General features: G+C 31.6%; 3 protein-coding genes across 7 annotated transcripts; 1 reads left to right on the top strand and 2 right to left on the bottom strand.

Annotated features, from left to right (window-relative positions):
• The first annotated feature begins 1,034 nt into the window (after window positions 1-1,034).
• Window positions 1,035-1,785, top strand: LOC148550167 (uncharacterized). Its single transcript, XM_088493942.1, has one exon. It carries the CDS (start codon window positions 1,144-1,146, stop codon window positions 1,447-1,449), a length of 306 nt encoding a protein of 101 aa, XP_088350068.1. The 5' UTR covers window positions 1,035-1,143; the 3' UTR covers window positions 1,450-1,785.
• An 8,951-nt stretch (window positions 1,786-10,736) lies between these two features.
• On the bottom strand, window positions 10,737-15,128 carry LOC107609051 (OVARIAN TUMOR DOMAIN-containing deubiquitinating enzyme 2). 5 transcript variants are annotated; one of them, XM_088494002.1, is made up of 10 exons: window positions 15,000-15,046; window positions 14,866-14,883; window positions 14,336-14,427; window positions 14,177-14,222; window positions 12,634-12,742; window positions 12,250-12,341; window positions 12,080-12,142; window positions 11,499-11,617; window positions 11,308-11,383; window positions 10,737-11,054 (listed from the first exon to the last, which is right to left on the bottom strand). In XM_088494002.1, exons 3-10 carry the CDS (start codon window positions 14,398-14,400, stop codon window positions 10,998-11,000), a joined length of 627 nt encoding a protein of 208 aa, XP_088350128.1. In that variant the 5' UTR covers window positions 14,401-14,427; window positions 14,866-14,883; window positions 15,000-15,046; the 3' UTR covers window positions 10,737-10,997. The 5 variants fall into 5 exon arrangements, with proteins under 5 accessions (XP_088350128.1, XP_016166360.1, XP_016166362.2 ...); XM_016310874.3 differs by lacking the exon at window positions 14,866-14,883 and having other exon boundaries at window positions 15,000-15,128; XM_016310876.3 differs by lacking the exon at window positions 14,866-14,883 and having other exon boundaries at window positions 14,336-14,401; window positions 15,000-15,082.
• A 2,175-nt stretch (window positions 15,129-17,303) lies between these two features.
• LOC107609050 (endoribonuclease L-PSP family protein) lies at window positions 17,304-20,106 on the bottom strand. The gene is made up of 6 exons (XM_016310873.3): window positions 19,788-20,106; window positions 19,512-19,627; window positions 19,121-19,165; window positions 18,594-18,667; window positions 18,306-18,355; window positions 17,304-17,712 (listed from the first exon to the last, which is right to left on the bottom strand). The coding sequence occupies exons 1-6, from the start codon at window positions 20,089-20,091 to the stop codon at window positions 17,618-17,620; spliced, it is 684 nt and encodes a 227-aa protein (XP_016166359.2). The 5' UTR covers window positions 20,092-20,106; the 3' UTR covers window positions 17,304-17,617.
• Window positions 20,107-26,408: the final 6,302 nt, after the last annotated feature.

Here is a 26,408-nt window from a genome sequence, read left to right as displayed (position 1 = left end):
TATGCAAAAATGGTTCAAAGCACGTATATAATTGATAAGTATAAAAAAAAAAAAATTCCGATTTTTTTATCTAAATAATTAATCATCTAACTCAAATAATAATCTATCGTCACATATGGATCTACTATCTGTTAAGAAATAAAGACATTATTTACTATTGTTATTATGAAATTAAACTCATTTAATAATTGTTAATATTTTATTTTTCAACTCCTAAATAAAACTCTTGCCCTACTTTGATCAACCCAATGGTGACATGCATGGGACAACTTAGACCTACTTGAGGTTGATATATGATGCACGGACATGAAACACAACACGACATGAAATACGTTGACATGCGAATTTTAAAATTGTACAAGATACGAGAACATACATACATATAAAATATAAAATAATTTTTAAATAGATCGTAATGATATATTGATATTTTATTAATATTAAAATATAAATTAATTTTTTAATTATTTTTAATGTCTCATTTTAGTTATATCAAGTATTTAAAATATTTGTTTGTTTTAATAAATAATAATATATACTATATCTAAATTTATTTAAAAAATATATGTTAAAAATAAGATTAAATACGCTGACACGTGATGTATTTAGGTGTGTCCAAACGTGTCCGAAATTTTTTTTTAATTTTTTATTAAAACACGGTTGAACACAGCAGACATGCGTGTCGAACGAGTGTCGGTAAATATCGTGTCTGAAATGTATTCAACATGCGGATATAACAACTCAAAAAAGTGACCGTACTTTACCGTATATAATAATTTTTTTTAAAATTTATTATTATTATTTTTTTAAAATTATAAAGTTTGCACTTATTTTGACTCCATGATGGGTTAGTGACTATGGTCCAATTGCATGCAACATTGTGGGACCCACCGCACTCCACAATGTATGGTACCCCACCTGGCAGAAAATTTTTAGGTTTGACCATTACATAGTCATTTCATTTATTCATTCTAATCCCATAATTATTAAATTAAATTGATTTATTCAACTTTTTTTTCCTCTCCTATATATCACCCACTTCTCTTCCTTCTCCCAAACCCCTCTCTCCCTCTTTTCCACTCTTTCTCTCTACAAAACACAATCCAAGACATTGTTAAAAAAAAAAAAAGCTTGTGTAGAATAATGGGGAATTGTATAGCACATGAATCTTCCTCTTCCACTACCATGTTCTCCGATGATGATGAATGGGACGAGGATGTTGTTTCATCTTCATCAAAGAGCAAGAATGTTAAGGAAAGTAATCATCATCATAAAGAGGTGAAGATAAAGATAACAAAGAAGCAGTTACCTGAGTTACTTGGTAAAATGGATGTGAAGGAGTTAAGGGTTGAACAAGTTTTGTCTCATTTGATGGATCATAGTACTCATCATCATACTCACCATTATTATTCTCCTTGGAGGCCTGCTCTTCAAAGCATTCCTGAATAATAGTCAGTAGTATTATTGTATATCAATTAAGGATCGAAATAACGACGTTGTATTGGCCCTGTGTTACTTGGTCAATCACGTCGTTATTCTATCCTTAATTGATAGATTCATTTCGACGTAGGTTATAATATGATTATTAGATTCTCGAATTGATGATTTCGTATGAGTTTTGGGTTAGAATTTATGAATTGAAATTTTTAGATTTTATTATAAGAAAATTTAATTTAGATAGAATATGGGGTGCTTAAAGCTTTTGCTTTAGTTTTCTTGTATATAGCCAAGCCCAAAAAAAAAAATTAGGAAAGTTGATTAATGAAGTACCCTATTTTATGCTAATTATTATGAATGGAGTTGCTTATCTCTCTCTTTCTCTCTCCACTTGAATCTTAATTTGTTTTTGTCATTTTCATAGCTTTATTAGGAGAAAGGTAAGGCTCAAAACAAAATGTTTTTCTTTTTTGTAAGGCTTTTGTAAATAATAAGACAATGATAAATAATTAAATATTATTATTTTTTGTCTAAAAATAATTTTAAATAATATAATTTAAATTAAATAATATTTAATTTATTACAATCTATTTTGATATAAAAATAAGTTAAGTTTAATGTTATGAATTAAATTTTTACATAATTTGTAACATTATTTTGATTTAATAATATTGTTCGATTCATAGAATAGACTCACCTAATTAATGCAACAAATTTTGTTGTTTTCATTTTTTTTGAAGTACATAAGTTTTATTATACCCAAAATGTGGAAGAACAAGAAAGAGCAACAATATAACAAACTAAAATAAAAATAAGTAAAAAAAAATTAAAACAACCTCAAAACAAAATATTTTTCTTTTTTGTAAGGCTCTTATAATTAATAAGATAATGATAAATAATTAAATATTATTATTAATGTGACACAATGTTATGTAATTAAATTCACAAAAGATATAATGGTATTTTGAAAACATAGATATAGATATAGGTAAAATTCTTTATATATATATATATATATATATATATATATAGCTAACAAATTTGTAATTTTTATAAGTATATAATTTCTTTAAAGTTGACATGTTGAGGCTACCGACACATTGATGCCATGTTGACACATCTTATTATAATATAAAAGCAATTTCAATTTTGTTACTATATTTATTATTTTCAGAACTTTTTTTGAACTGCTGCATCATCAGATTTCGTTATCGATCTTGGAAAAATTTGAAAATGACATGATGAAAGGAATTTTTCCCCTATGATAATTGACCTAGCTTTATCATGTTTCCGAATCACTCCACACTAAAGCTAGCCCATAACCTTTATTATTATTAGAGTAATTTACGTAAATAAAATAATTAATTTTTTATTCAAATACGACTTTTAAAATATAAAAACACAATATTTCTATAGAAATCGTTACTGACAGTAACAGTTTATAGAAAAACGCAAATCGCTATTGGTAATTGTAATTTATGCGAATTGGATGTTATACAGAAATTGCTATAGACATCTTTTGAAAGTGCATGTGCATATAAACTGCTACAAGCAGTAGCGGTTTATGTGTTTGGGGGCGTATACGTAAACCGTTGGAAGTAATAGCTATTTACGTTGAGTATGTGTGCGCGGGGGTTAGCTATAAATACCCCCTCAAAGACATTGAGGTGAAAGAAGAGTGTCATTTCTCACAAATGGATGGTGAGGAGAGTTTTGTGACTTTAGTGCATTGCTTTGGAAAAATTCAAAAAAAAAAAAAAAAGGCACGGTGTGAAATTTACGGATAGAAAACCGCTTAGTATTTTTATTCGGTCATCGAGTACGTTGGCAGAGATAAAACACACCATATTATAGAAGCTCGGTGTGTGTGGGTAAAAAAATTGTTCTACAAGATTTCCATTGCCGTTGTGTCAGCTGCTGTAAGGTATGAGACCTTTGTAATAGGGTCCGATGAAGACATGTAGGTCTTGTTTCACTGCCGGCGGAGTTTTCCGGAGGTTCGAATACCCGAGCTGCTTGCGAAGTTGAAAATGGTGTCGACAACTCCGGGGCATCGGCGCCGAATCCTTAGTCGATGACGATGGGTGGTTCCTCGACGTCAATGCCTGTGGTAGTAGCGTCAGGTCCGATTCCTGATCCTCCACGTGTTGTGGCTGTTACGGATGGTGTGCCTCCTGGTGTTCCTGATTTTGAAGTTGAGGCCGAACCGGATCGGGTTGAAAATGCGATGCGGGGCGATAATTCGGATGATGAGCGGGTCGACATTGGTAAGGACAGTGATGAAGATATTCCAGGCAATATACATGCACCCCATGGAGCGTCGGGTTCTGGCACACAACAGTATCCTCCACACTTGTCAACGTTGAACTTGGAAGTTGTTGGCCAGCACCAGAATGTAGAGGCAATCTTCGCAGGCCAGGGTCTGCATGATGCAAATACTTTGACGAAATTTCAAATTGGCCAATCTTTCCAGAGTAAAGAGAAAAATGTGCTGAGTGTAAAAGATTACAACATCCGGCGTAGAGTGGAGTACAGGGTGATGGAGACAGACCATGTTAAATACCGCGAGAGATGTAAGGAGTTTGGAAAAGAGTGCACGTGGTTGATTCATATCACGCTGCGGCAAAAGAAGAACACCTCGGTCGCATCTGCCGATAACACCCTAAATCTCTCATGGAACTAGGGGTGGAAACAGGCCAGGCTTTGCTCTTAACAAGCCTGGCTTGTCATGTAGTTGATTGGCATGAGCTTGTCTTGCAGCCTGCTATAGACTTTTTCAAAGTACTAAGCCTGACTTGTTATTCAGCCTGGCCTGGCTTGAAACCTGTTAAAAGGTCTGCTATTTTTTTTTACAAAAATAAAAATATTATTTAAAAAAATTATATTTTTAATAAACATATTTATATGTAAAATGTCATGTTTAATTTTTATAAGAAATTTTAAACTTTAAAGTATTTAAAATATACAAAACTATTTATAATTAAATATAATAAATTTAAAATATCTCATAATTTTGTTAATAATAAAAAATTATTTATATATGTAATTATGTATTAAAAGACCCAGGCAGGCCTGACAGGCCAATAAGGCTAATTAGTGATCCTGGGTCTGGCATATTAACATAAAAAGGCTTTTATAAGAGCCTGAGCCTGTGCCTATTTTATAACAGGCCAGGTCAGGCCAGGCCAAATACAGGCCAGGCTGCAGGCCGCCTGGCCTTTTTCCATCCCTACATGGAACCATGTGAAGTGAACTATCATCTGCTTGACTTTATTCGGTGGTAGCAACTCACTGAATAACTCCTGAAACCATTCCCAAGCTGGTCGGCCACCTTCCATAAATTTTTCAAACTCTGCCATGCAACCACTCACGGCCTCCCCATCCATAGGCAATCCAAGCTGAAACGTCACATCTTGCAATATTACTGTGCACTCTCCAAAAGGCATATGAAATGTGTGCGTCTCAGGGCGCCACCTCTCAATGAACGCACTGACCAAAGGCTCGTCCAACCAGAATCAACGGCTGTTTAGTCTGGCAAAGTGGTACAATCCAACCCTCTCTAAATAAGGAATGATCCTGTCATGTATAGGCATATTTTGTTACCGCCTCACACTGTAGATACATCTACTTGTCTGCACCTAACATAAAAAATATACACAAAACAGTTAAATTCTACTATCTACGAAAAATTTTCCTATCTAATTACACCAAATAAATAATTTATACCATCATCAAACGATGAAACAATTAAACTACTAAACAATTAAACTATTAAACTATTATTCAATTATCATATCAAATTGTTCACTACTTATTTTTTTTCTTGATTAAAAAACCGGTTATACAATTAAATTAATAGTTTTTAATCAATTTTGAAAATTAAACACGATTTTTGTCAAAACCCGATTTTCTGGTAAAAAAAAATTGCTTAAAAGAAGCCTTTCACAAAAGTAGATTTAACTCAAAATAGACTTTTAAAATAAAATCTTTTAAAATTAAATCGTTTGAAATCAAATCTTTTAAAATTTGGTTGTGGATTGGTTTAACCATACAAAAATTAATTTTTAAAGCTATTTTGTTTTTCTTAACTAATTTATATGTACACCCCGGCTACATTTTATATTCTAACATGCAAAGTTCAATACTCAACTATAAGAATTAACCTATACATTCTAGTTCCTTTACCATATATACCATTTTCTAATTAACAAATGTTAATGTTATAAAAATAAAATAAAACTTATCTTATCGACAATGACACCGGCAATATGGGCAACACCGTTCAGCCGGTACAAGCTCTCTTCGTTTGCCATGATATCCCGCTGAAGGTCGACGCTGAGATACCTCGGATCCGCTCTCAAGGTGTTCTTTCCTCTCTCTAGAATTTTCTCTCTCTATCTAAACTCAAAATCCACTCCAAATGAGGAATCTGCGGCTGCCTTCCACAGTTTATATAACCACACACACTCAACGTAAACTGCTACTGCCTTTAGTGGTTTACGCACACACCTCCAAATTTATGCACATGTACTATCAATAAAAACCACGGTTGCCTACAGCGGTTTTTGTGTAACACCCAACCCACGTAAACTGTGACTACCGGTAGCAATTTACGTTTTTCTGTAACAGTTTCTATAGAGATATAAAAAATTGCATTTATTTGTATCTTCTTATTTTAAAAGTTGTATTTAGAAAAAATTAGCTTTCAATTATTTTATTTACGTAAATTGTCATTATTATTATTATTATTATTATTATTATTATTATTATTATTATTATTATTATTATTATTATTATTATTAGTGCTAGTTCAAATGAACGAAGAATTTTTAATTATTAATATTTTGGTCGAAACTACAAATACAATTTTATGTTTGATATTAAAGATTTTACAAATTAAAGAGACACGATTTTATTAAAAATACCCAAAATAAGCATCCAAAATTAAAATAGAATATCCAAAATTAGTGACGATTTTATTAAAAATCATGAGAGATATGAGTAATACGTGTTTAGAACCGAAGGTAGATCTTGATAAGTATAGGTAAAGAAAAATATGAATAAAAAATATTTACAAAAATTAAAATTAGAAAAAATGACAAATAGGTCTCTGACTTTTTGTCCTGTGGATATTTTTATCCCTAACCATTGAAAAATACTTTTAAGTCTCTAACATTTACAAAACTTGGACAGATCAGTCTCTGACAGAGGCATTTGGACGGATGGACTAATCCGTCCAAATTTTGTGAAGGTCAGGGACTTAAAAGTATTTTTCAATGGTCAGAGACAAAAATATCTACGGGACAAAAAGTCAGGAACCTATTTGTCCGTTTCTCTTAAAATTAATTATTAAAAAAAAAGTTAAATTAAATCTCTATACTTTTTCACTTTAATATAATCCATATATTTATAGTTACGTTTATCTTTTAATTATTAACTTGAAGACAAGTTCTAACAATAATGGATGAACGGTTCTTTGAAGTTTGAATAGAGAATACTTGAAAATAATAGTGTGCATTGCCAATCTTGAAATAAGTTTATCTTTATAATTTAAGCTAATTAATTTTCCAAATCAAATAAAGTAGGGCGAAAATTAAATTAAAGTAGTATCACACATCAAATAGTGTTACTGCCTAACATTTAATTTCTATTATTGAATCATTGTTCCAACTTTAATACAAATGTTTGGAGTAGGTAAGCAATGGTAGCTAGTAAACATTACGTAATTTTTCACTATTCTCTTAGCTTTAATTTGTGCCACTAATAATAATATAAATACTGAAATTAAATTAAAAAAAATAAAATCATATAGGGCAAAATATGTGGCAACTAAATCTCTCCATCGTCACTATCGAAATTAGGTAGTTGATCAATCATGAATTAATATTTCATAGAAAATAGAAACAAGAAACCTATGAAAATTTTGTTATTTAATTTATTCAATGACTTATATGAATAGAATAGAATGCTGCTCCAACCACATATATGTGTGTCTTCCAATCTACCGGCCTTATTTTCAACTAATAATAATAATAATAATAATAATAATAATAATAATAAGATGAATAAAAAGGAAAAATTCAAGCGTTGATTACTCAATTTTTTATTGATGTAGTGTGTGTACAATTATTTCTAATACTTTAATTATTTTATATATATAATTGAATTACTTTTAAATATAATATCTTCATAGGCGGATTCAGGGGGACCCTCCCTAAATTTTTAAAACTTAAAATATATATAATATAATATGTAAATCTTTTAATAATATACTTTGTAGTTCAATGAGTAGAAGAAGGTATCTTATATTCCAACATATGGGTTCAAATCCCATTTTATACATTTTAAATTTATTGTATTTTTTATGATATTAAAATCAAAATATATTAAGTGAATTATTTATTAATATGAATATATTTTATATATTATATTTATTAATTTATTTTAAATATATATATATATATATTAAAAGTATTAGAGAAACAAATTTATATTATTTATTTTATATCTTTTATAATAGGAATAAAAATTAAAATTTTATAAAAAAATTTTGATATAAATAATTTTTTTAAAATTAATTTTAATTTAAAATAATATTAAAATATATAATTATTTTTTTATTAAAACTTTTAATTTTAATATGATACTTTCAATTTTTTTTCGGCCCCTCTTTATAAAATTTCTGGATCCGCCACTGAATATTTTTTTAATTAGTATTAAAAATATAAAATGATTACTTACGTGACCGTACTTGAATAATAATGACGTAGGCAGAATATAGATTAGTCATTTTGTGATTGAAAAGCAGGGTTTTTTTTTTTTTTTCACATAAAGATGAATCATACGTGTAATAATAATGTTCATCATCTTAATTAATTCATTTGATGTTGTATGCATTTGTCTTATATATTGTATCCTCTACCATAATTAATTATCAACGATTAGTAATAGGCTAATAAAAAATTCTCCACGTACAAGCATTTTTTTATACAAGTCTTTACAAGTCATTTATATTAATGCGCTTCGAGCTGTACTGTACGTTTTCACTGCACCTTCTTTTTCTTTTTGCTACACGTTCTTCTTCCTCTTCCTTTTCTTCTTCTTCTTTTCTTTCGTTTTTTGTCTTCTCTTTTTCCTTTTTCATTTACGTGTTTTTCTCTCTGTTTTCTTTTTTCGTTATTCTCGATTTTCATTGTTTTTTTACATCAAGCTCTGAAATCGTTTTTGAAAAAGAAAAAGTAGCAGAAGATGAGGAAGAGAAAGAGAAAGAATTATGAATTATGCATAAGGTGTACTTCAACGAATTTTGGGTGTATTTCTTAAATCCTTTGGGTGTATTTCTGTAATTCTTTGGGTGTATTTCTATAATCATTTTGGTGTATTTCTGTAATCATTTGGATGTATTTCTGAAGTTTCATTATCTTCAAATTTGGCAAGAAACTTGTTTTCATAGAGGAAGAAGAAGAAGAGTCGTTCATAATGCATGGTGAGTAGTGCGCTTTGGAAACAAGAAGTGGTTGAATAACGTGCGTTTATTTACTCTTGAATGTGGGAGTGTAATGCATGTATTTTATTAGACTTGTGCCAACTTGTAAGACTTGTAAACCAAAAAAACTTGTATGTGTAGCAGGCTCTAGACTAATATAGGAAAATTATTAACACCTATTAACAAATCTTCTATATATAACCTAATTAGAAATTCTGAAAAAAAAAAAAAGAAAAGAAATAACGTTATGATGTAGAAACTGTTGTGGTGGTGGTGCAACATTGTGTTTATTTGTATATGTTTCTTGTTAATTTTTTAATATATGCCTTTGACAGGTTCTTTCATTATATATATATATTTATAGATTTAACCTTTTCTTTCTTATTTTTTATTTTATATAATAAGTGAAGACAAAACCCAAAAAATAATTTGCATATATATCATTTGTGTATTTGGCGAATTTTGTAAAAATGGTGCAATTTTGTTGTTTGAATTCATGATTGATTTATTGAGTTATAATGTATCTCAGAATTTTTTTTTTTATCGGGGGCGATTTTTTTTTTCCTACCATATTATGATAATTTACTTCAATGTATTACATTAAAAAAAATGTACAAATTGCCTTCAGCAAAATACTTTTTGAAAAAAATAAATTGTTTTGAAAAATTCAATTTTTAAAAATAAAAAAAATCAATTTGCCTTTAACATTTTGTTATTTTTGAATTCATTCGCCCATATTTTGAAAAAACACATATATAATCTTTATTTTTTGGGATTTTACACTCATTTAATATACAGTAGCAAGCCATGTCAGAGGGAAGAGAGTAATGTCCCTCAAAATTAATAATTTGTATGTATAACTCTCTAATTTTTTAGTTTGTCTCCCTTTTTAATTTTTAATTTTTTTCTCTTTTTAACTTATATTTTTCATGTTGTTCTCTCCCAGAAAAATTTTTAGCTCCGTCTCTATTAATATATATAGAAATTTTTTAGCTGATAAAATGATGTTATTCTGTATTAATTAGTTTTATTTTATATATATATATATATATATATGGTAATGAATTTTCAAGAACTTGATAACAATATTAACGAAAAGAGATAATATATAATGTAAGTTAACAAGTCTCAATCTTTAATGAGTCGGCTTAAAATAAAGATGAGAGCAGATTTTCTTGACTTGTTTTTTGTATTGTGGTCTCATAATGCCAACCAATTTTGTTTCAACAAGAAAACAAGGACAATATATATATAAGAGTGAATTTACATTTTTGTTGTAAAAGAAAGAAGTTTCTATTAACTTATCAATTCTTAAATGATTAAGTGCATGTATATTTTATAGCCTCTCTTTTTCTTAACACTTCGATTATGAAAAAAAAAAAAAACAAAAACTCAAATTTATATACTTTCATTACTTTATGCCAAATATGTTATACATCCTCTCTTTTTTTAATAAGAATTACATATTTAACCGCCCAAAACGATTAACATGATGATCTTTCTTTCTTGAGGGGAAAAAATATTTTTAATATATTAATCTTTTAGATACTAATATATGAAACATTTCCTTGATAAAGGGATTCACGGGTATGATGAAATATTTTAACTATATTATTATGCGAATGGATATTTTTATTCCTGTTTTAATAAAGTCATTTTTTACATATAAATTCATACAATTATATAATGCAAAAAAAAAAGGTGTAATCATGCATAGAGTGAAATTATCAAAAATAAAAGTGGTAATATCATTTTTGACATTATCAAATCATGAAAGAGGGGAAAAATAGAAGGAAAAAAAAAGAGGTTATGGCTAAAACAGATTTATCTATTATGCTGCTGAAGAAATACTAATATTATTTTTGTTACAATAAAATAACAATGGATTGAAACTGTGGCTATAAATAATTATTGTTACAAGTTACAACACAACTTGCTACAATATTTTCAAGGCATAAACAATTTAGTTTTTACTTTAATCAGTTCATAATAAAAATGAAAAAGAAGAAGTTTGCACCAATTAAACATTGTTCTTGATACAAAATTCACATGTGAGTTTCTGCTTCTTAGATCATCATCTATACTCTTGGAAGTTAACATGACCGGTTGCTTGTGCATGCTCCACAGCTTCCTGAATTTGTTCATAAAGAAAAATTATACCAAAATTACTCATAATCATAAGAACTATAACAAGAGATTGATCCATAATGTTGGTGTTTGTGTGCTTCATGATATTAATCATAGTCACTTATTTTCATTTACAATGTTTAGAAGTTATATCTAAATCAAGAATGAGTTGTTCTGCATGTTTCTGGAGCGCGCATTAAATATGTTATACGAGGATGCAAATATTTATCGCGAAGCGTAAGGAGATATGGACTGACCTTCTGACCAACAACTCCGATTTGACATACACCACAGCGCAAGGTGAAGTTGGCGGTGTCGGTGAATCTCCTCTTCCTGTTAAAGTGCAGCCATAAATAAAAATGTTGCATCAATTTTGCTCTGGTTTCCTTTTTTTTTTTTTTTTCAAAACCACTTTCAACATTGAAGTTTTCAAAATATTGAAGATTACCTCTGTTGGTCCTTAACAAAATTAAGAGCAAGCCCCTCAACAGGTCCAATGCTTCTGTCTTTCTGTACGGCAAATATCGTCTGATCGAAGTCCTCGGGAGCTCCCTCAAAGGGCGACACCTGAACCATACAAGGTGTAAACACCAGGCTACATGGAAATGGAATGGAAAATGCATATGAACCTTAATTCTGTAGAGCTATGTGATTGTTAGATAATAATGGAATTACCACATACCATTAGTTTCACAATCACAATAAAGTAGAGCTCGTTTGGTTTGCGTTTTTATTTTCTGTTTCTAGGATTCTGTGAAGGAAAAAGAGGAAACAGTGAAAATAATAAAACCCTGTTTTCCGTTTTCGCCTCTTGTTTTCTCCTCTTTTTCTTCACAAAATTCTAAAAACAGAAAATATTGAAAATGAAAACGCAAACCAAATACACCCTTAAATTTTGATGAGTTCATGAGAAGATACAATGCAATCTACATTTAAGGCTATCTTTCCCACTCGGAAAAAGTTAAAAAATAAAGGTCATGAAAGATAATAGCAGAGGAAAACTAATTTCTGGCATAAGAAATGACATACAGCTAAAGCATCATAGTGGAGACCATCATAAATAAGCATCACCCTTTCCGAATAACCCTTTTCCTGTCGACATTATCCACAAATGAAGAGAGCGAAAAAGTTAAGCTATAAGAGGTTGAAAAGAAAACTTAAGACCTTGTGAGAATGCAAAAATAAAAGATTCTCTTTACCTGACCATACAAGTCACATCTTGATGTTTGGATATCATATGCAGCAATCTCGCGTCCATAATAATCCGCCAATATCGAAAGTTCAATCGCACCTTCACAAACGATCATAGGTCAATTAATAACCATTACCCCTAAGTATGCAAGATAGGTCGAAATACCCTTTGAAACTAGTGGTGAACTCATCAACTAACCGACCGGAAAAATCTTGACCAGAAAAACATATAAAGAATTACTAACTGTTGTGGCGTTTGTCACGTTAATTTAATCTTAGCAGTTATTACCGCTAAAAATTTTCAGGGTAACGAGCCTTTTGCTCACGTACACTTAGTATTTTGCAGAAACAAAGTAACAGAACAATGGTTAGAACCACATAGCACAACTGACCTCCCCATTTCTCTGTATCAAGAATCCAGTTACAGTACTCTGCATTCGGCTTCCCAAGAAATGCTTCAGAATATTTCTGCGGATCACTTGCTACTGTTGCAGCTATAACCTGTAGCAAACCAAACACCACAAAGTACTCAGATAAAATAAATAAATCAAAGATGTCAATGACACAGTGAAAGTGATAAGATGTTAGACAATACAGGGCACACTGGTAGAAAACTACCATCTTGGAATGAAAAGTAAAACAACTAATTGCAAGTTATGGCAAATTATCATGTGCCTACACTCTTTTGTGCATCGTGCTGACAGCTTGCCACCTTATAGGTTTCATGCTTTTGGTTTAACAAAGAGAATATTAGTGAGTGGCTTTCATTCAGTTCAGTTAGGCTGTTCATTCTGGTTTACAAAATATCGTGTTTTTAAATATTGATTGCTTGTCACAAAATAATGGCCTGAGAAATTTAGGTTTGCGATAGCGAAATTGATTGCTTCTTACATAATATTAGCCAGTTAAACAATTATGGTACAACTCTAATTGAACTTGATTGTTTCTCACCCATTCAAACTTGATATGATTTTTTTATGGTTATCAAAACATGATATACAAATCCATGATACCCTAAACTCCTTTATTCAAATAATTCAAGTCATTGAATTTCAAAAAGAAAACGAAAAAGATCGGCAAACAACTACAGAAACAAAAGAAAGTTCAGAAAACAGACAAGGAATCTAAGGAATGTAATTCTTGGAGTCCAATTGGAGTAAGGTTTCAATAAGAAAATGAGAGTCAACGCAGAAGACAAGGAGCAAAGATGGATGCAAGAAAGTGAGGCCTTTGAAACTAAGAAACAGGGAGAGTTTGCAAAAAGGATGAAAGTGGATGTGGAAAGGTCACTCAACCACACACTTAATTAGTTGTTTTAATCTCATCCGTTGATTTCTCTCCAAAATCCATGTGAGCTTTCTCTCATCTTGCAATAAACAAGCCCTCTCAGGTTTCACAAATTTGTATAGAACTATGTATTGGAAAGGAATAATTGTGCCGAAAATGGGAATGAAAAACATCATAAGTATTTTTGGTTGTCCCACAAATTCAAATCGATACAAGCAAAGTAATATGAAAGAAAAGGTTAATTCAATTAAGAGAACATTTATAAGCATTTCCAAACCTCCTTTTCAAGCTACTTTTCCCAGCTTAGGGTGAGCCTCGGCGTAACTATAAGGTTGCTTATTCGTGATCTGAACGTCACAAATTCAAATCCTAGAAGTAGCCACTCCACTTGTGGCCTTGTTTGGGTAAGGTTAATTGGATTATTGTATACACATCGTATCGCATATTTAAAACCAATAAATATAATGCAAGCAACCAATAGCACATATAGCTCAAATGGCGTCTCCTTTGGTGTCCGAGGGTGACGTGGCTTTCGGACACGAGAATCGAACATTCCCGCCATTCTTCCCCTTTAGCCCCTCTAGGGGCTCCAAAAAAACAAAACATATATATAAATATAAATGTATAACTATAATATAAGCAAATCACCTGTCTCAGCTCAGCTGCTTTCGTTTGATCACGATCCATCACATATCTGAAATAAGCAAACACAATCAAATCCACAAATTGGTAAATAACATGACAAGTTGAATCATTGCAACCATACTTTCAAGATCACATGAAAATAGAGACATGTTCATTGCTTACCCAACTGCATTAAAGAGGCAACTGTTATCCGAGGGAATGACCCTTCTCACAACAATACCTTCCATGCTGTAGATTGTAAATAAATATCAACCCTAAACAGAAAAATCAAATCCTTGATCAAATTCTATAAGTGTTACTACATAATAATAACCTAAGACAAGAACAAATCCTAGAATTTATTACATGGCCACAGAACCAAACTTAACAAACCAATGGAAAATTATGAAAATTTCAGCTAGCTGTAGCAAAACTTTGAAATTGAATACAAAGAACAAAAAGGAACCCAAATAGAACAGCACATAAAGATGAAAACTTTACGAATTGTAAGAAGCTAGAGAAGCTCAAATCAGCAAGAAAACAAGACAATGAAACAACTTGTCAAAGAATAATAGAAAAACAAACACCCAATTGAATTTGCAGATCTATGGGAACTGGGAATTGCTTCAAAGGCAAGAATTAAAAGCAAAGATAGCTTTTTTACGCAAAGAACATGGAATATAGAATTGGGGAAGTGACAACAAAAATCTTACTCTGCTTTTTTGCTGATGCTGCAAATTGTGGATTGGATTTGGGAGTGTGGGGGAAAAAGGAATGGCTTTTATATATATCTATAAATTTCAAAAAAGAATGAATGAATTAATGAATTTAGATTATTGAAGGTTACCTTTTGGGGATGCCACCGTCTTTCTCAAGTGGTATCTGATTTGAAACAGAGAAGCCTTTATCAACATTGTAACATAAAAACATGTGAGTTCAAAATCTAGGAAACGTGTGTTTCTAACTGTGTTTTTTTTTTTTTTTTTTCCATTATCTTTTTAAAGATAAATTTTATTATAATTATCGGCGGGTTAACAGGCAACTAAATATATCTATTAATTGAAGTATTGAACCTTGTTTTTTATTATTCATTATTTAATTTATATAATAATAAAACTATGAAAGAATAAGAAAAGAAAAAATAAAAGACGTACTTTATATTTTTTTATTAATTGTTGATTGATTGAATTATAAATTATGAAGGTAAAATTAAATATATATAGAATATTGATCTATCAAAGATAAACAGATAAAGATAAGATAAGAACAAATAAAAATAACATAAAAGATAAGATAAAATAATAAAAATTAAAATTATAACTGAATTATGTATTATATTGGGTTGAATTTATGAGTCGTGAGATTTTTTTATTGTTGTCATTGATTAAAATAAAAGAGTAGTTTAATATATAATAAAAATAATAAGTAAAAGGAATACACTTTTAACTAGCTCAATTTTTATTGTAAAATTATTTTTTTAATTTTTTTTTTTTGGAGAATTTAAAGTTTAGATTAGGATTTAGAACTTTAATTGAGCTCTAAGAAAGGTGATATTAGTCAAAATATAATTATTTTGATCTCTTAACTAATAGTTTTGAATTCAAATCTTAACCATGATATTATAATTTGTTATTAAGAATTTATCCCACGAGTTTTATCTTCTTCTTTTTTTATTATTATTTCTTTGATTGCTTCTTATTTTGTTTCTTATGGTTCAATAATTTAAGAGGTGAGTGCCAATAAGTTGAACATACTTTTTAGGTGACAATTATCTTATAATTACTAGTAGCAATAGCATCATATCTTATAATTTATTAGATCATCACGAATCTTTATCTTTGAGTGTGACATAATCAAAGTTGTAATTTTTTAAGGAATTACTTTATACTTTTTTTCCCATAATGACTTATAATTCATTAGCAAAATTTTTTGAAAGGGTAATTGTTTGTTTTGGTGTTATTATTTTGATAAAAAAAATTTAATAAAAAAATATTTTTTTTATTTTTTAGTATGTTTGACAAATTTTTAGTAGTAAAAGTAAAAGTACTAGAAAAATTAAAAAAAAAACACCTTTTTTAAAAAGCTGTAATTTACATTTTTTTTTAAAGATTTGTTTCCTTTCAAAAAAAGATATTTTTCATGTAATAAATAAATAAAAAATTATTTTTATATTATTATACTCAAACATAATTAATAGATAAAAAAATCTTTTTATGTGAGATATCCAAATATAAAATTATTTTTATTTTTTTATAAAATCTTTTAAAAAAAAATAACTCAAAAAAAAAAATTTTTAAAAACTCACCCAAACAAACCTTACTTTTTGTTCCTTCAAGAGCTAGAAGTTAAGCAAAAAATATCTTTGCAAACCTAGTTCTCTTTTTTTATTTTAGATTAAATTTAGTGTGAATATAACATCCGACATTACTCTTGCAATGATTACTACATGAAATTCCTTAATTGCTTGCTTAATATGAGGTATGATATGATGATCATGTGTTACAAAACGTGGTAAATGTGGTTTTGCAATAATTTTTTCACTTTAACTCAAGATAAGTAGATAACATCATAATCAATAAAATAAGGATGAACATATGTTTATTTTTTGGTGTGCACCACGGTATTTATCTGTGCCAACTTGCATTGGTTGAACAGATGTTTATTTTATGGTTTAATTATTCTATCAGTCTCTGTAATTTTACCAAATTTTCAATTAAATTCTTATATATTTTTTTTAATTAAATTTTTATACTATATAAAATTTTGTAACTAAATTCCCACCATGACAAAAACGTTAAAATTAACAGAATATTCTGTTAAACTATACAAAATATTTAGTTTTAGACATATTCATTTTATTTAACGAAATATTCTGTTAATTCCAATATTTTTATTACGACATAGGCTTAATTACAAAATCTGATATGATATAGGAACTCAATCAAAAAAAAAAAAACCTAATTGAAAATTCAGTGAAACTATATAGACTGATAGAGTAATTAAACCTTATTTTATTTATTTATTTGTTTTTTTGTTCATACATGCAACATATTTTTCTTAATAACCAGATATTAGCTACTTAGCTGAAGCGCATAATTTTAAGATTCCAATAAATTGATTGTCTCTTACATTTTTTTTCCTTCACTTAACATTAAGACAAAATGTTTAAGACTGTTATTAAGAAGTGATACATCATTGCATGTTCGTTCTTATGTGATAAAATTCTACAAGAAGCTGCATAACAAACAACATGTTTGCTTAGTTTCTTTCACTTTTAATGGCCGCATAATCAAGTAACTAGAACAATTGTAATGACAAGAGCATGATAACTCAAAAGAGGTGGCAAAAAAATCCAAAATAAAACTCCAACACTAGGATATATATGCACCCTTTTGAATTATTAATTAACTGAACTTTGCTTAAGGGCCAAGGTTTATTATTATGAAATTGCTGCTTCAATTTTGCTTATAGAGCTGCTATGCACTCAATTTCAATCTTTGCATCCAATGGCAATGCAGCTACCTGATATGTTGAACGAGCTGGGGGAGTTGATGGAAAATCTGAAACCATTTGAAAACACAAAAGTCAATGAATGAAGATTTATTGAATATCTGAAATTAATATGGAGAGTTGGAGACTGAAAAAACCTTACTATTTCAAAACCAGTTTAGTTTTTAGTTTCCAGTTTCCACTCTTAGCATATATGATGATGTACTATTTATTCACTATGGCAAGATATTAGATGAATCTTCAAATTTAAATTACAGAAACCACAAAAATTTGTACTTTAGTTCTTGAAATTTTAAAATGTGTGAATTGAGCTTTCCCAACTATGTAGAGATTCACCATGTTGATGCTTTTCGGAGAAAAAAAAAAACACACACACACTTTCAACAAATTTAAGGTAATAAAGTTGCATATTTAGGAAAGTTTAGGGGGGTCAATTTGCACATGTTCAAAGTTTTGGGGAGTTAAGTGCCATTAAACCTCAAAGCTACTTATTTTCATAACATGCAATGCAAAGTGAACCAAACGGAAAGTCTTAGAACGGAGCTACTCGTCTTTTCACCTAGACATGCTGTTGCAAGCTTAGAATTCGCTCTAACATAAAATGCGTCAAGCAAACATTGAAAATCACTACAAAAGAACTCACATTTAGCATAGATCTCGTTGACTTTCTTAAAGTCCTTCAAGTCAGCCAACCTGCAATAAATAAATCATTAAAACTAGCATCTTGCGAAAGACTCACACGATCACCAATCCGATCTGTAATGAGCTACAAGACCTTGGGAGAATCATTACCACAAAAGCTAGCTATTATTGTGGGAGGGCCATAGGTCTTATAAGGCTCTTTTTCCCCAATGTGTGATTCTTTTTCAGGAATTAGTCCCGTGAGACTCATAACACGATCTCAAACTATAGTGGAGCAAGGGATTCTTACATGATTGTGGTCTTAACAACCGATGAGTAATTGGCACCACCGGCTTTAAGGATTTCCCCCATATTTTTAAGGATCTGCAATGCAAAATTATTTAAATGGTAAGCATGTGAATCAGCTCAATGCACTTTCACTTGTAGCGCAACGTAACACCATGAGAATATTACTAGTGTTGAACTAAAATGTAAATGTTTACAAGAATGCAACAAGAACAACATCATCAAAGTCTTTTCTCATACGATAAAAGCCACCTACATGAATCAAATACCATTGTGTCCTAATACAAACCATTTCAGTCATTTGAAGCTAAATCACTATCCATGGTTTATATTCACATTTAACACAACAATCAAATGAAATCAAGAAACGTATGTCCTTTTAGGGAAGGGAGAGAACACATAGAAACGAAGAATTAAAGTTCATACACACGAAACCATCAGAAAAGTAACAAATCACAAACAAAAGTACAAAACAAATTATGCCTATATGATAATAACATTGAAATGTTGCAAGTGCAAAAGTTCTGGTACCTGCTCTGTCTGATCTTCAACATTATCAGAGACAAACTTCCCTGTCTGCATTCAAGACCAAAACAAAAAATTCTCAATTACCCAGCACAAATGCACATATACACAAATGTTGGGGAACACTAAGCCTAGGTGATTCTACAACTAAAATCATCTAAAAGACAAAGAAGATGAGAACTAATTTATCTCAGAAGCTACTATCAGGCTCATCATAAATGCACATATTCACAACTTTTGGGAGACATTAAGCCTAATTGACACTATCCTTATTATTTCTAATATTTATTCAACCACAGGTAAAAAATTGAACATTTTTTTAAGTTAAAAAAAAAGGTTCTTCTAACAAAATAGTAAGCTGAAACAAACGCATCATTGCTAAGAAAAATTGACTAACCTCAGGAACAAGGCCAAGAACACCTGAAACAAAGAGAAGGTTGTTGGATTTGATTGCTTGAGAATACGGTCCCAATGCAGCTGGAGCCTTCTCAGTTTTAACAGCTTCCTTTAAACCTACACAAAAATCACAGTCAAAATAAATTAAAGAAAAAAATGGGGACAAGTAAAATGACCCAGGATTTGGAAACACATCAAAATGTGAAAAAGAGTATAATTTTAACGAAAAGTTTGAATTTTGATGAGAAAAAATTGAAGGGGTTTTGTTGTAACTAACTGGCATCAGTTGAGATGCTTAAGCAGGTGAATGGCAAAGCGCGCTTTGATTTTGATGAGCGGAGGAATGAGGTGCCGGCAATGGAAGCGCACCCTACGCCGGCGGCGGCGGCGATGGAGGCGCGGTTGCGGAGTGCGGCGACGTCCATCGCCGGAATCTGGAAGCACCTCGAAGCACACCACGAAGCCATTTCTTTGTGTGATTGTGTCTGTCTCTGAGCTGAAAAGTGTTCCAAACAAGACAATAGTTTCAGTGGACTCTGATTTTGTTGGTGGTGTTTTCTGGTTTCCCGAAATGCCCCCATATGATCTATGAATTTACCAATTTGCGTTCTTTTGAGAATGTTTCCTGGGCCGGCCCGGTTGAATTGACTAGATGCCCTTTTAGGCCCTAAGAATATGTTTTGGATTTTTAGCGAAATTAATCATACTATATAACCAACAGAGGTTGATTGAGGCCGAAGAGCCTTGGCTCAGTGGCATTTCACCCCCTCCCCATTACTAAAGGTCTAGAGTTCAAACTCTAGAGGTTGCATTTGTGGAAAAAATATGATAAATATGTGAGGAGTGTGTGGGTGTGTTGTGTACCTAGGATTGGGGGTTGTCCAATCCACTGACCAAAAAAAAAAAAAAAAAAAAAAGGTTGATTGAGTAGTTAGCTCACTCGTCCACTTAAACAAGTGTCGAGGGTTTAAATTCTGTCTTGTATATATAGTAACCCATTAGCCAGTGGCATACCCTTAAATGGAACTCAGATTCACAACAGATTAGTCCTTGACCTATCGGATTGGGAAATAACGTAAGCAACAAAAAAAATCATTATAATTTAACTAAATTATTTAATATAATATACATTAATATTTAAATTATTATTTTATATAAAAATATCTTTACTCGAATAATTTTGCATAATAATAATGATTATCAATGGATTAAAGGGCAATTTACGTAAATGAAATATATGGAGAAAAAGTTTACCCAAATACAACAATTGAGAATTCGTTACTTGCTTATATAATCTGTGAAATCCCTTTCACGTTTTAGTAGAAATATATAAACTGTGGTATCCCTTCCACGGTTTATGAATAAAGCAGTATACACATAAACTTTGGTACCTCTTCCACGGTTTATGAATAGGGGCATGCACACATAAATCGTGGTACCCCTTCCACGGTTTATGAGGAGTAAAAATTCTATATATACACGGTGAAAATCAATTGTGTTGAAGAGGATCATTTTCACAATGGTAAGTGAGGATGAGAGTTTCCAAGTACTAGTGAATTGCTCTGAGAAAATTCATAAAAGCAAAAAATACGGTGTGAAGTTCACTGATAGAGAACTTTTCAATGTATTTATCAGTTCATCAAATACCTTGTCATATCTAAAGAACAGCATATTGCAGAAACTTGAGGTATTTGGGAGCAAGTGGGTGAAAAAGTTATTTTATAAGATCTCTATCGCAGTTGTGTCAACCAGTGTGAAGTATGATACGTTTGTGATAGCGGCCGATAAAGATATTTGGGTTCTGTTTCATTGTCGTAGGAGTTTTTCAGAGGTCAGAATACACGAGCTGTATGCGAAGTTGGAGGTCGGTGTTGATAGTTCAGACTTCAGGGGCATCAGTTCTGGTTCATCACTCGATTGCCATGGGCGGTCCTTCTAGTTCTATGGTTGCAACTCCACCAACTGTTCCATACGTTGCATCTCCTTCCTTTGCGGCTGATTTAGACTGTATGGAGGCAGTTAGTTCTGTACCATTCGAGAGTTGTGGGGTCCGGTAGCAGACATGTGAGGTGGATAATGATCCTGGCATTACTCCTGATGTTGTAGGGTTGGGAGAACCTGACCGAGTTGAGAATGCAATGCGGGATGATGACTCAGACCAGGAGCCTGTTGATATAATTGGGGCCTCCGATAGTGGTTGGATACCTCCACGTGCTTATCGAGCATTCTGTATTCGTCATGTGGCGGCGAATTTTAGCCTGAGCTTCAAGGTCAAGACGCGAGAAGACTGTTGGTGAATGCTGCATATGCCAAGATTGAAGCAGAGTTTGATTACTGGTTTGACATTATGCGGACTGAGAATCCAGCTATGTATGATTGGACCCATCGAATGAAATATGACAAGTGGACCCAGTATCAGGATAGCGGGAGACGGTTTGGCCATATGACAACCAATATTAGTGAATGTGTGAATTCTATGTTAAAGGGTACAAGGAACCTCCTGGTAAGTTCGTTGGTGAAGTCCACTTACATAAGGCTTGCAGAGCTATTCGTGGTCCGGGGACAGATGGCAGAGGCGCAATTAGGGACTGGCCATGAATTTTGTCAGACGTTGGTGAAAGTAATAGAGCGCAACATGAGAGACTCGAGATGCTTCACCGTCACTTTGTACGACAGGCACCAGTCCGAGTATACCGTGGCTAAGACGACGCCTACTAGTAACTTCTCGCTTGGTAGCTATCGAGTTTCTCTTAGGGATCACACATGTGACTGTGGCTATTTTCAGGCTCTGCATTACCCATGTTGTCACGCCATTACATGTTGCGCCCACTCGCGTCTGAATTAGGCCTCATATGCTCATGATGTGTATCGTATGACTGAGGTGTTCAATGTGTACAAGGAAGGGTTTGTGCCCCCTATCCCAGAAGGACTCTGGCCGCCATACGATGGTTCGATTGTCATTCCAGACCCTAATATGAGGTGTGCAAGAGATGGATTGCCAAAGTCAACCAGAATCCGAGGAAGCATGGATCAGACTACTCCTAACCAACCGAAGCGCTGTGGGCTCTTCCGTCAGCCCAGTCATACGTGCAGAAATTGTGACCAGCGAGGACATACTGCTGCCAGGGATGCTTAGATGCTATGATGTTTTTTTCTATTGTTGTTAAGTTCATTGTATAATGTATGTTTAAGTCGTTTAAGATTAGATGTTGTTTAAGTTCCTTGTACTTGTTTAATACCATCCTTAACGTAATACCTTTTTATGTTTCATGTCATGACGTCGTCTTCATCCATGACGATTGTACATCAAAATAGGCATGTATGCCACACAAAACATTAATCCATACCTCGAGGCCAGCGGAAATCCAAACATGTCAAAACCACTAGGTCTCAGAGTAGGAACCCTCCAGAAAATCCAGGACTGTAGTAGCTGAAGTGGTCCGGCCAAGTTAACAACGTTTTTGTTTGTCGCATGACACATACATCTATACAACCAGGCCAGTGCAACTGAGCCCCAGCTATATTTTCCCAAGTCGTCCATCGATGCCAGGAATGACAACCATCGAAGGTGAACCCGGTTCACGTTCTTGTCCCCAAACAGCTAAGACAACAACAACATCATAATGTTAGCACGTGCGTATATACGCACTGTCTCCTCACTCGCATCTGCTGGGAGAACCCAAAACCTCTTATGGAACCATGTGAAGTGAACCGTCATCTGCTTGACTTTATTCGGTGGCGGTAGCTCACCGGACAATTTCTGAAAGCAGTCCCATGCTAGTCTTTCGTTGTCCATCAGTTGCTCAAAGTCAGTAAGGCACCCACTAGCGGCCTCCGGGTAAACCCAGTTGATATGCCACATCCTGCAAAGTGATGGTGCATTCTCCAAATGGCATATGGAAGGTGTGCGTCTCAGGACGCCACCTCTCAATGAATGCGCTAAGTAGAGCCTCATCAACCCAGAACCAGTGACTGTTCAATCTAGCCAAGTGATACAAACCCATATTTTTCAAATACGGTATAATCCATTCATGCAGAGGCATATTCTGTTGTCTCCTAACATAGGAAATCCACCTAGTCGGCTGCAACATGTGGAAGACAATATTATTTCGACACTCATGAAATTTTAAAAATATATGGTTCGTTAACGAAAAAATTAATTCGACACATATCAAATTAGAAAAAAAATATGGTTCACTCACAGAGAAATTAATTCGCAAAAAATAAATTTTAAAAAAATTTGGTTTTTAGCGAAAAAATTAATTCGACACATATCAAATTTAAAAAATAAAACATGGCTCACTGACGAAAAATTAGTTCGCCAAAAATCAAATTTCAACAATAAAATTTAACGTACAAATCACTACATAAATTACTTACGAATTACACAAAGCACACATAACATTCTAACACATAAATTAACAAAACAAATTAACTCCTTACTAATGAAATTTTAACATATTCAAAACTAACCTCTTGGTCAATGTTTCCAGTCACGTGAGCAACGCCGTTCAATTGGTACATGCGATTTTGGTCTTCCATGACTCCACCACGCCAGAGTCTTGATGCCCCTGGATTCTCTCCCAACTGCTCACTTCCAAAAACTCTAACCCGCCAATAATGTAAACAATGTAATCCGTCACTTGGTTTCGCAAATTATGTATATATATAGCTACTCATAAATTGTGGAAGGAGTACCACGGTTTATGCCTACAAGCTTTTTTTCATAAACCGTGGAAGGAGTACCACGGTTTATGTGTTTCTACTAAAATGTGAAAGGGATTCCATGGATTATATAAAGTAGCAATAGGACAAGCAAGTAACCAATTTTTAATTGTTGTATTTGGGTAAATTTCTATTTATTTTATATAGGTAAATTGTCCTGAATTAAATGTATTAATTTTTATTTAAATTATTGTTAATATGTGAAACAATAATTTAAAAAGAATAAGGACTCGTTTGAGAAGTTTCAAAAGTAACTTTTTTTAGCTTTTAACTTATGAAAAGTAATAGTATTAATGTCTGGTGCAATTTTCAAAACCAAATTACAGCTTTCTAAGAAGCTATTTAGGAGCTTATAGAGAAGTTAAAAAAAATGACTTCTCTCATAATACTATTATTTTTTATCACATTTCTATAAAATAAGTACTTTTAGAACAAAAAACTCAAATACAAAATAACTTATTTATAAGCTACTTTTAATATAGCCATTTATTATTTAAATTATTTTTTCACATACTCAAACTGGACCTAAAACTTAAGTAAGAGATCAATAAAAAATACCTGAATTTTTCTATTAATAAGAATAATAAATAATATGCAATAAATTATTATTAATAAATAAATTACTAATTAGTACCCGAAAAAAAGTAACAAATTCTAATTCTTTCAATGAGATTTTGAAAATCTATACTTACTAATTAGTATATTTTAACCTTTAAGACCTTAACAAATTAAATATTTATCAATAGTAACACTCTACAAATAATGATGACCTTAGTATTATAGAGATAAAGATATTTAACGAAAAAAGATAAGAGGGAATTTGATATTTTCTTTATTTGCATTTAAACCCTAAAAAAAATAAAAATCCTAATTTGAGTAATTTGGTTATACTTTTCAATAATCTCTCATATAATAATAACTTTGGACCATTCACTTATATATATATATATATATATTTTGCTCTATATTGCTCTTTTCTTTTTCATAAGCTGTTAATTGAGGTTGTTGATATATTATTACTTACCTAAAAAAAATTATGGATGAAAAAAAATTAAAAATGTTAGCTGGAATAACCAAAATATCTTAAGCCTTCAAGATTTAGAAAGATAAACTAGATACAACTTCTTAATTATTTAAAATAAATAAAAATAAATAATTCAACATTTGTTACGATATGGATGTCCATATCCATCTACTCAGCATGATTTATTCTTCCTTTGAAGTTTTATTGGGAAGCACAAATATTAAAGGCTATGCGGTGCATGCTTTCCCAATATTTGTAAAGTGAATCTTTTTACTAGTATAAATAGGAGAATAAGGCTGAGGCTTCGATACACAAGCAAGTAATAAGAAATCAATTCTTTCTTTATGTTGCAATCAAATACTCTTCTCTTTATATTTCTACTACAATTCTTTCTCTTCTTTTATTTTATAAGTATTTTAAACACTCTTTTCTATTACTCTTTACATATAATATTAATAGCAATATTAATCATCTTTATTATATTGAGATAGTAATTATAGTACTAGAGTCTTCTATTTATACTTCTTTATTTGATATTTATTTTACAACACGTTATCAGCACGAGACTCTGATCAAATTTTTAGGAAGACTCAGGTAACAAATTTTTATTATGTTGAAGCTCTCTCATCTTGAATTTAATGCTCTTGATATATCTGGAAATAATTATTTATCATGGATACTAAATGTTAAAATCCATCTTGATTTAATGGATCTTGAAGATTTCATTAAGGCTGAAAATAATGCATCCCAGAAGGATAAAGCCAAAGCCATTATTTTTCTTCGTCGTCATGTTGACGTATGATTGAAAAGTGAATATCCCACATTAAAAGATCCTGCAGATATGTGGAAAGACCTTGAAGAAAGGTACAATTATGTGATACTTCCTCAAGCCCGATATGTTAGAGAAAACTTTCTCAACCTTCCATGCCTCGAATGTGTTCCTGCAGCAGCAGTATCGAGAAAAATAATTTAAAAATATTTTGAGCTAATTTCTTGCTTTCTTGTTGCTGAACGCAACAATGAGTTTCTCTTAAGAAATCATGAAGCGCGCCCAGATGGCGCCGCCCCATTTCCTGAAGCAAATGCGGCAAATTATAACCCCAGAAGAGGTAAATTGCAAGATTTTGATAACAAGAAAAAATATGGAAG

This window comes from Arachis ipaensis, chromosome B7, assembly GCF_059453495.1.
Source record: "Arachis ipaensis isolate K30076 ecotype BB chromosome B7, ASM5945349v1, whole genome shotgun sequence".
In the NCBI taxonomy this organism is placed as follows: Eukaryota; Viridiplantae; Streptophyta; class Magnoliopsida; order Fabales; family Fabaceae; genus Arachis; species Arachis ipaensis.
The sequence above is the reverse complement of the archived record's forward strand: the minus strand, read 5'-3'. Positions and strand labels throughout refer to the sequence as shown.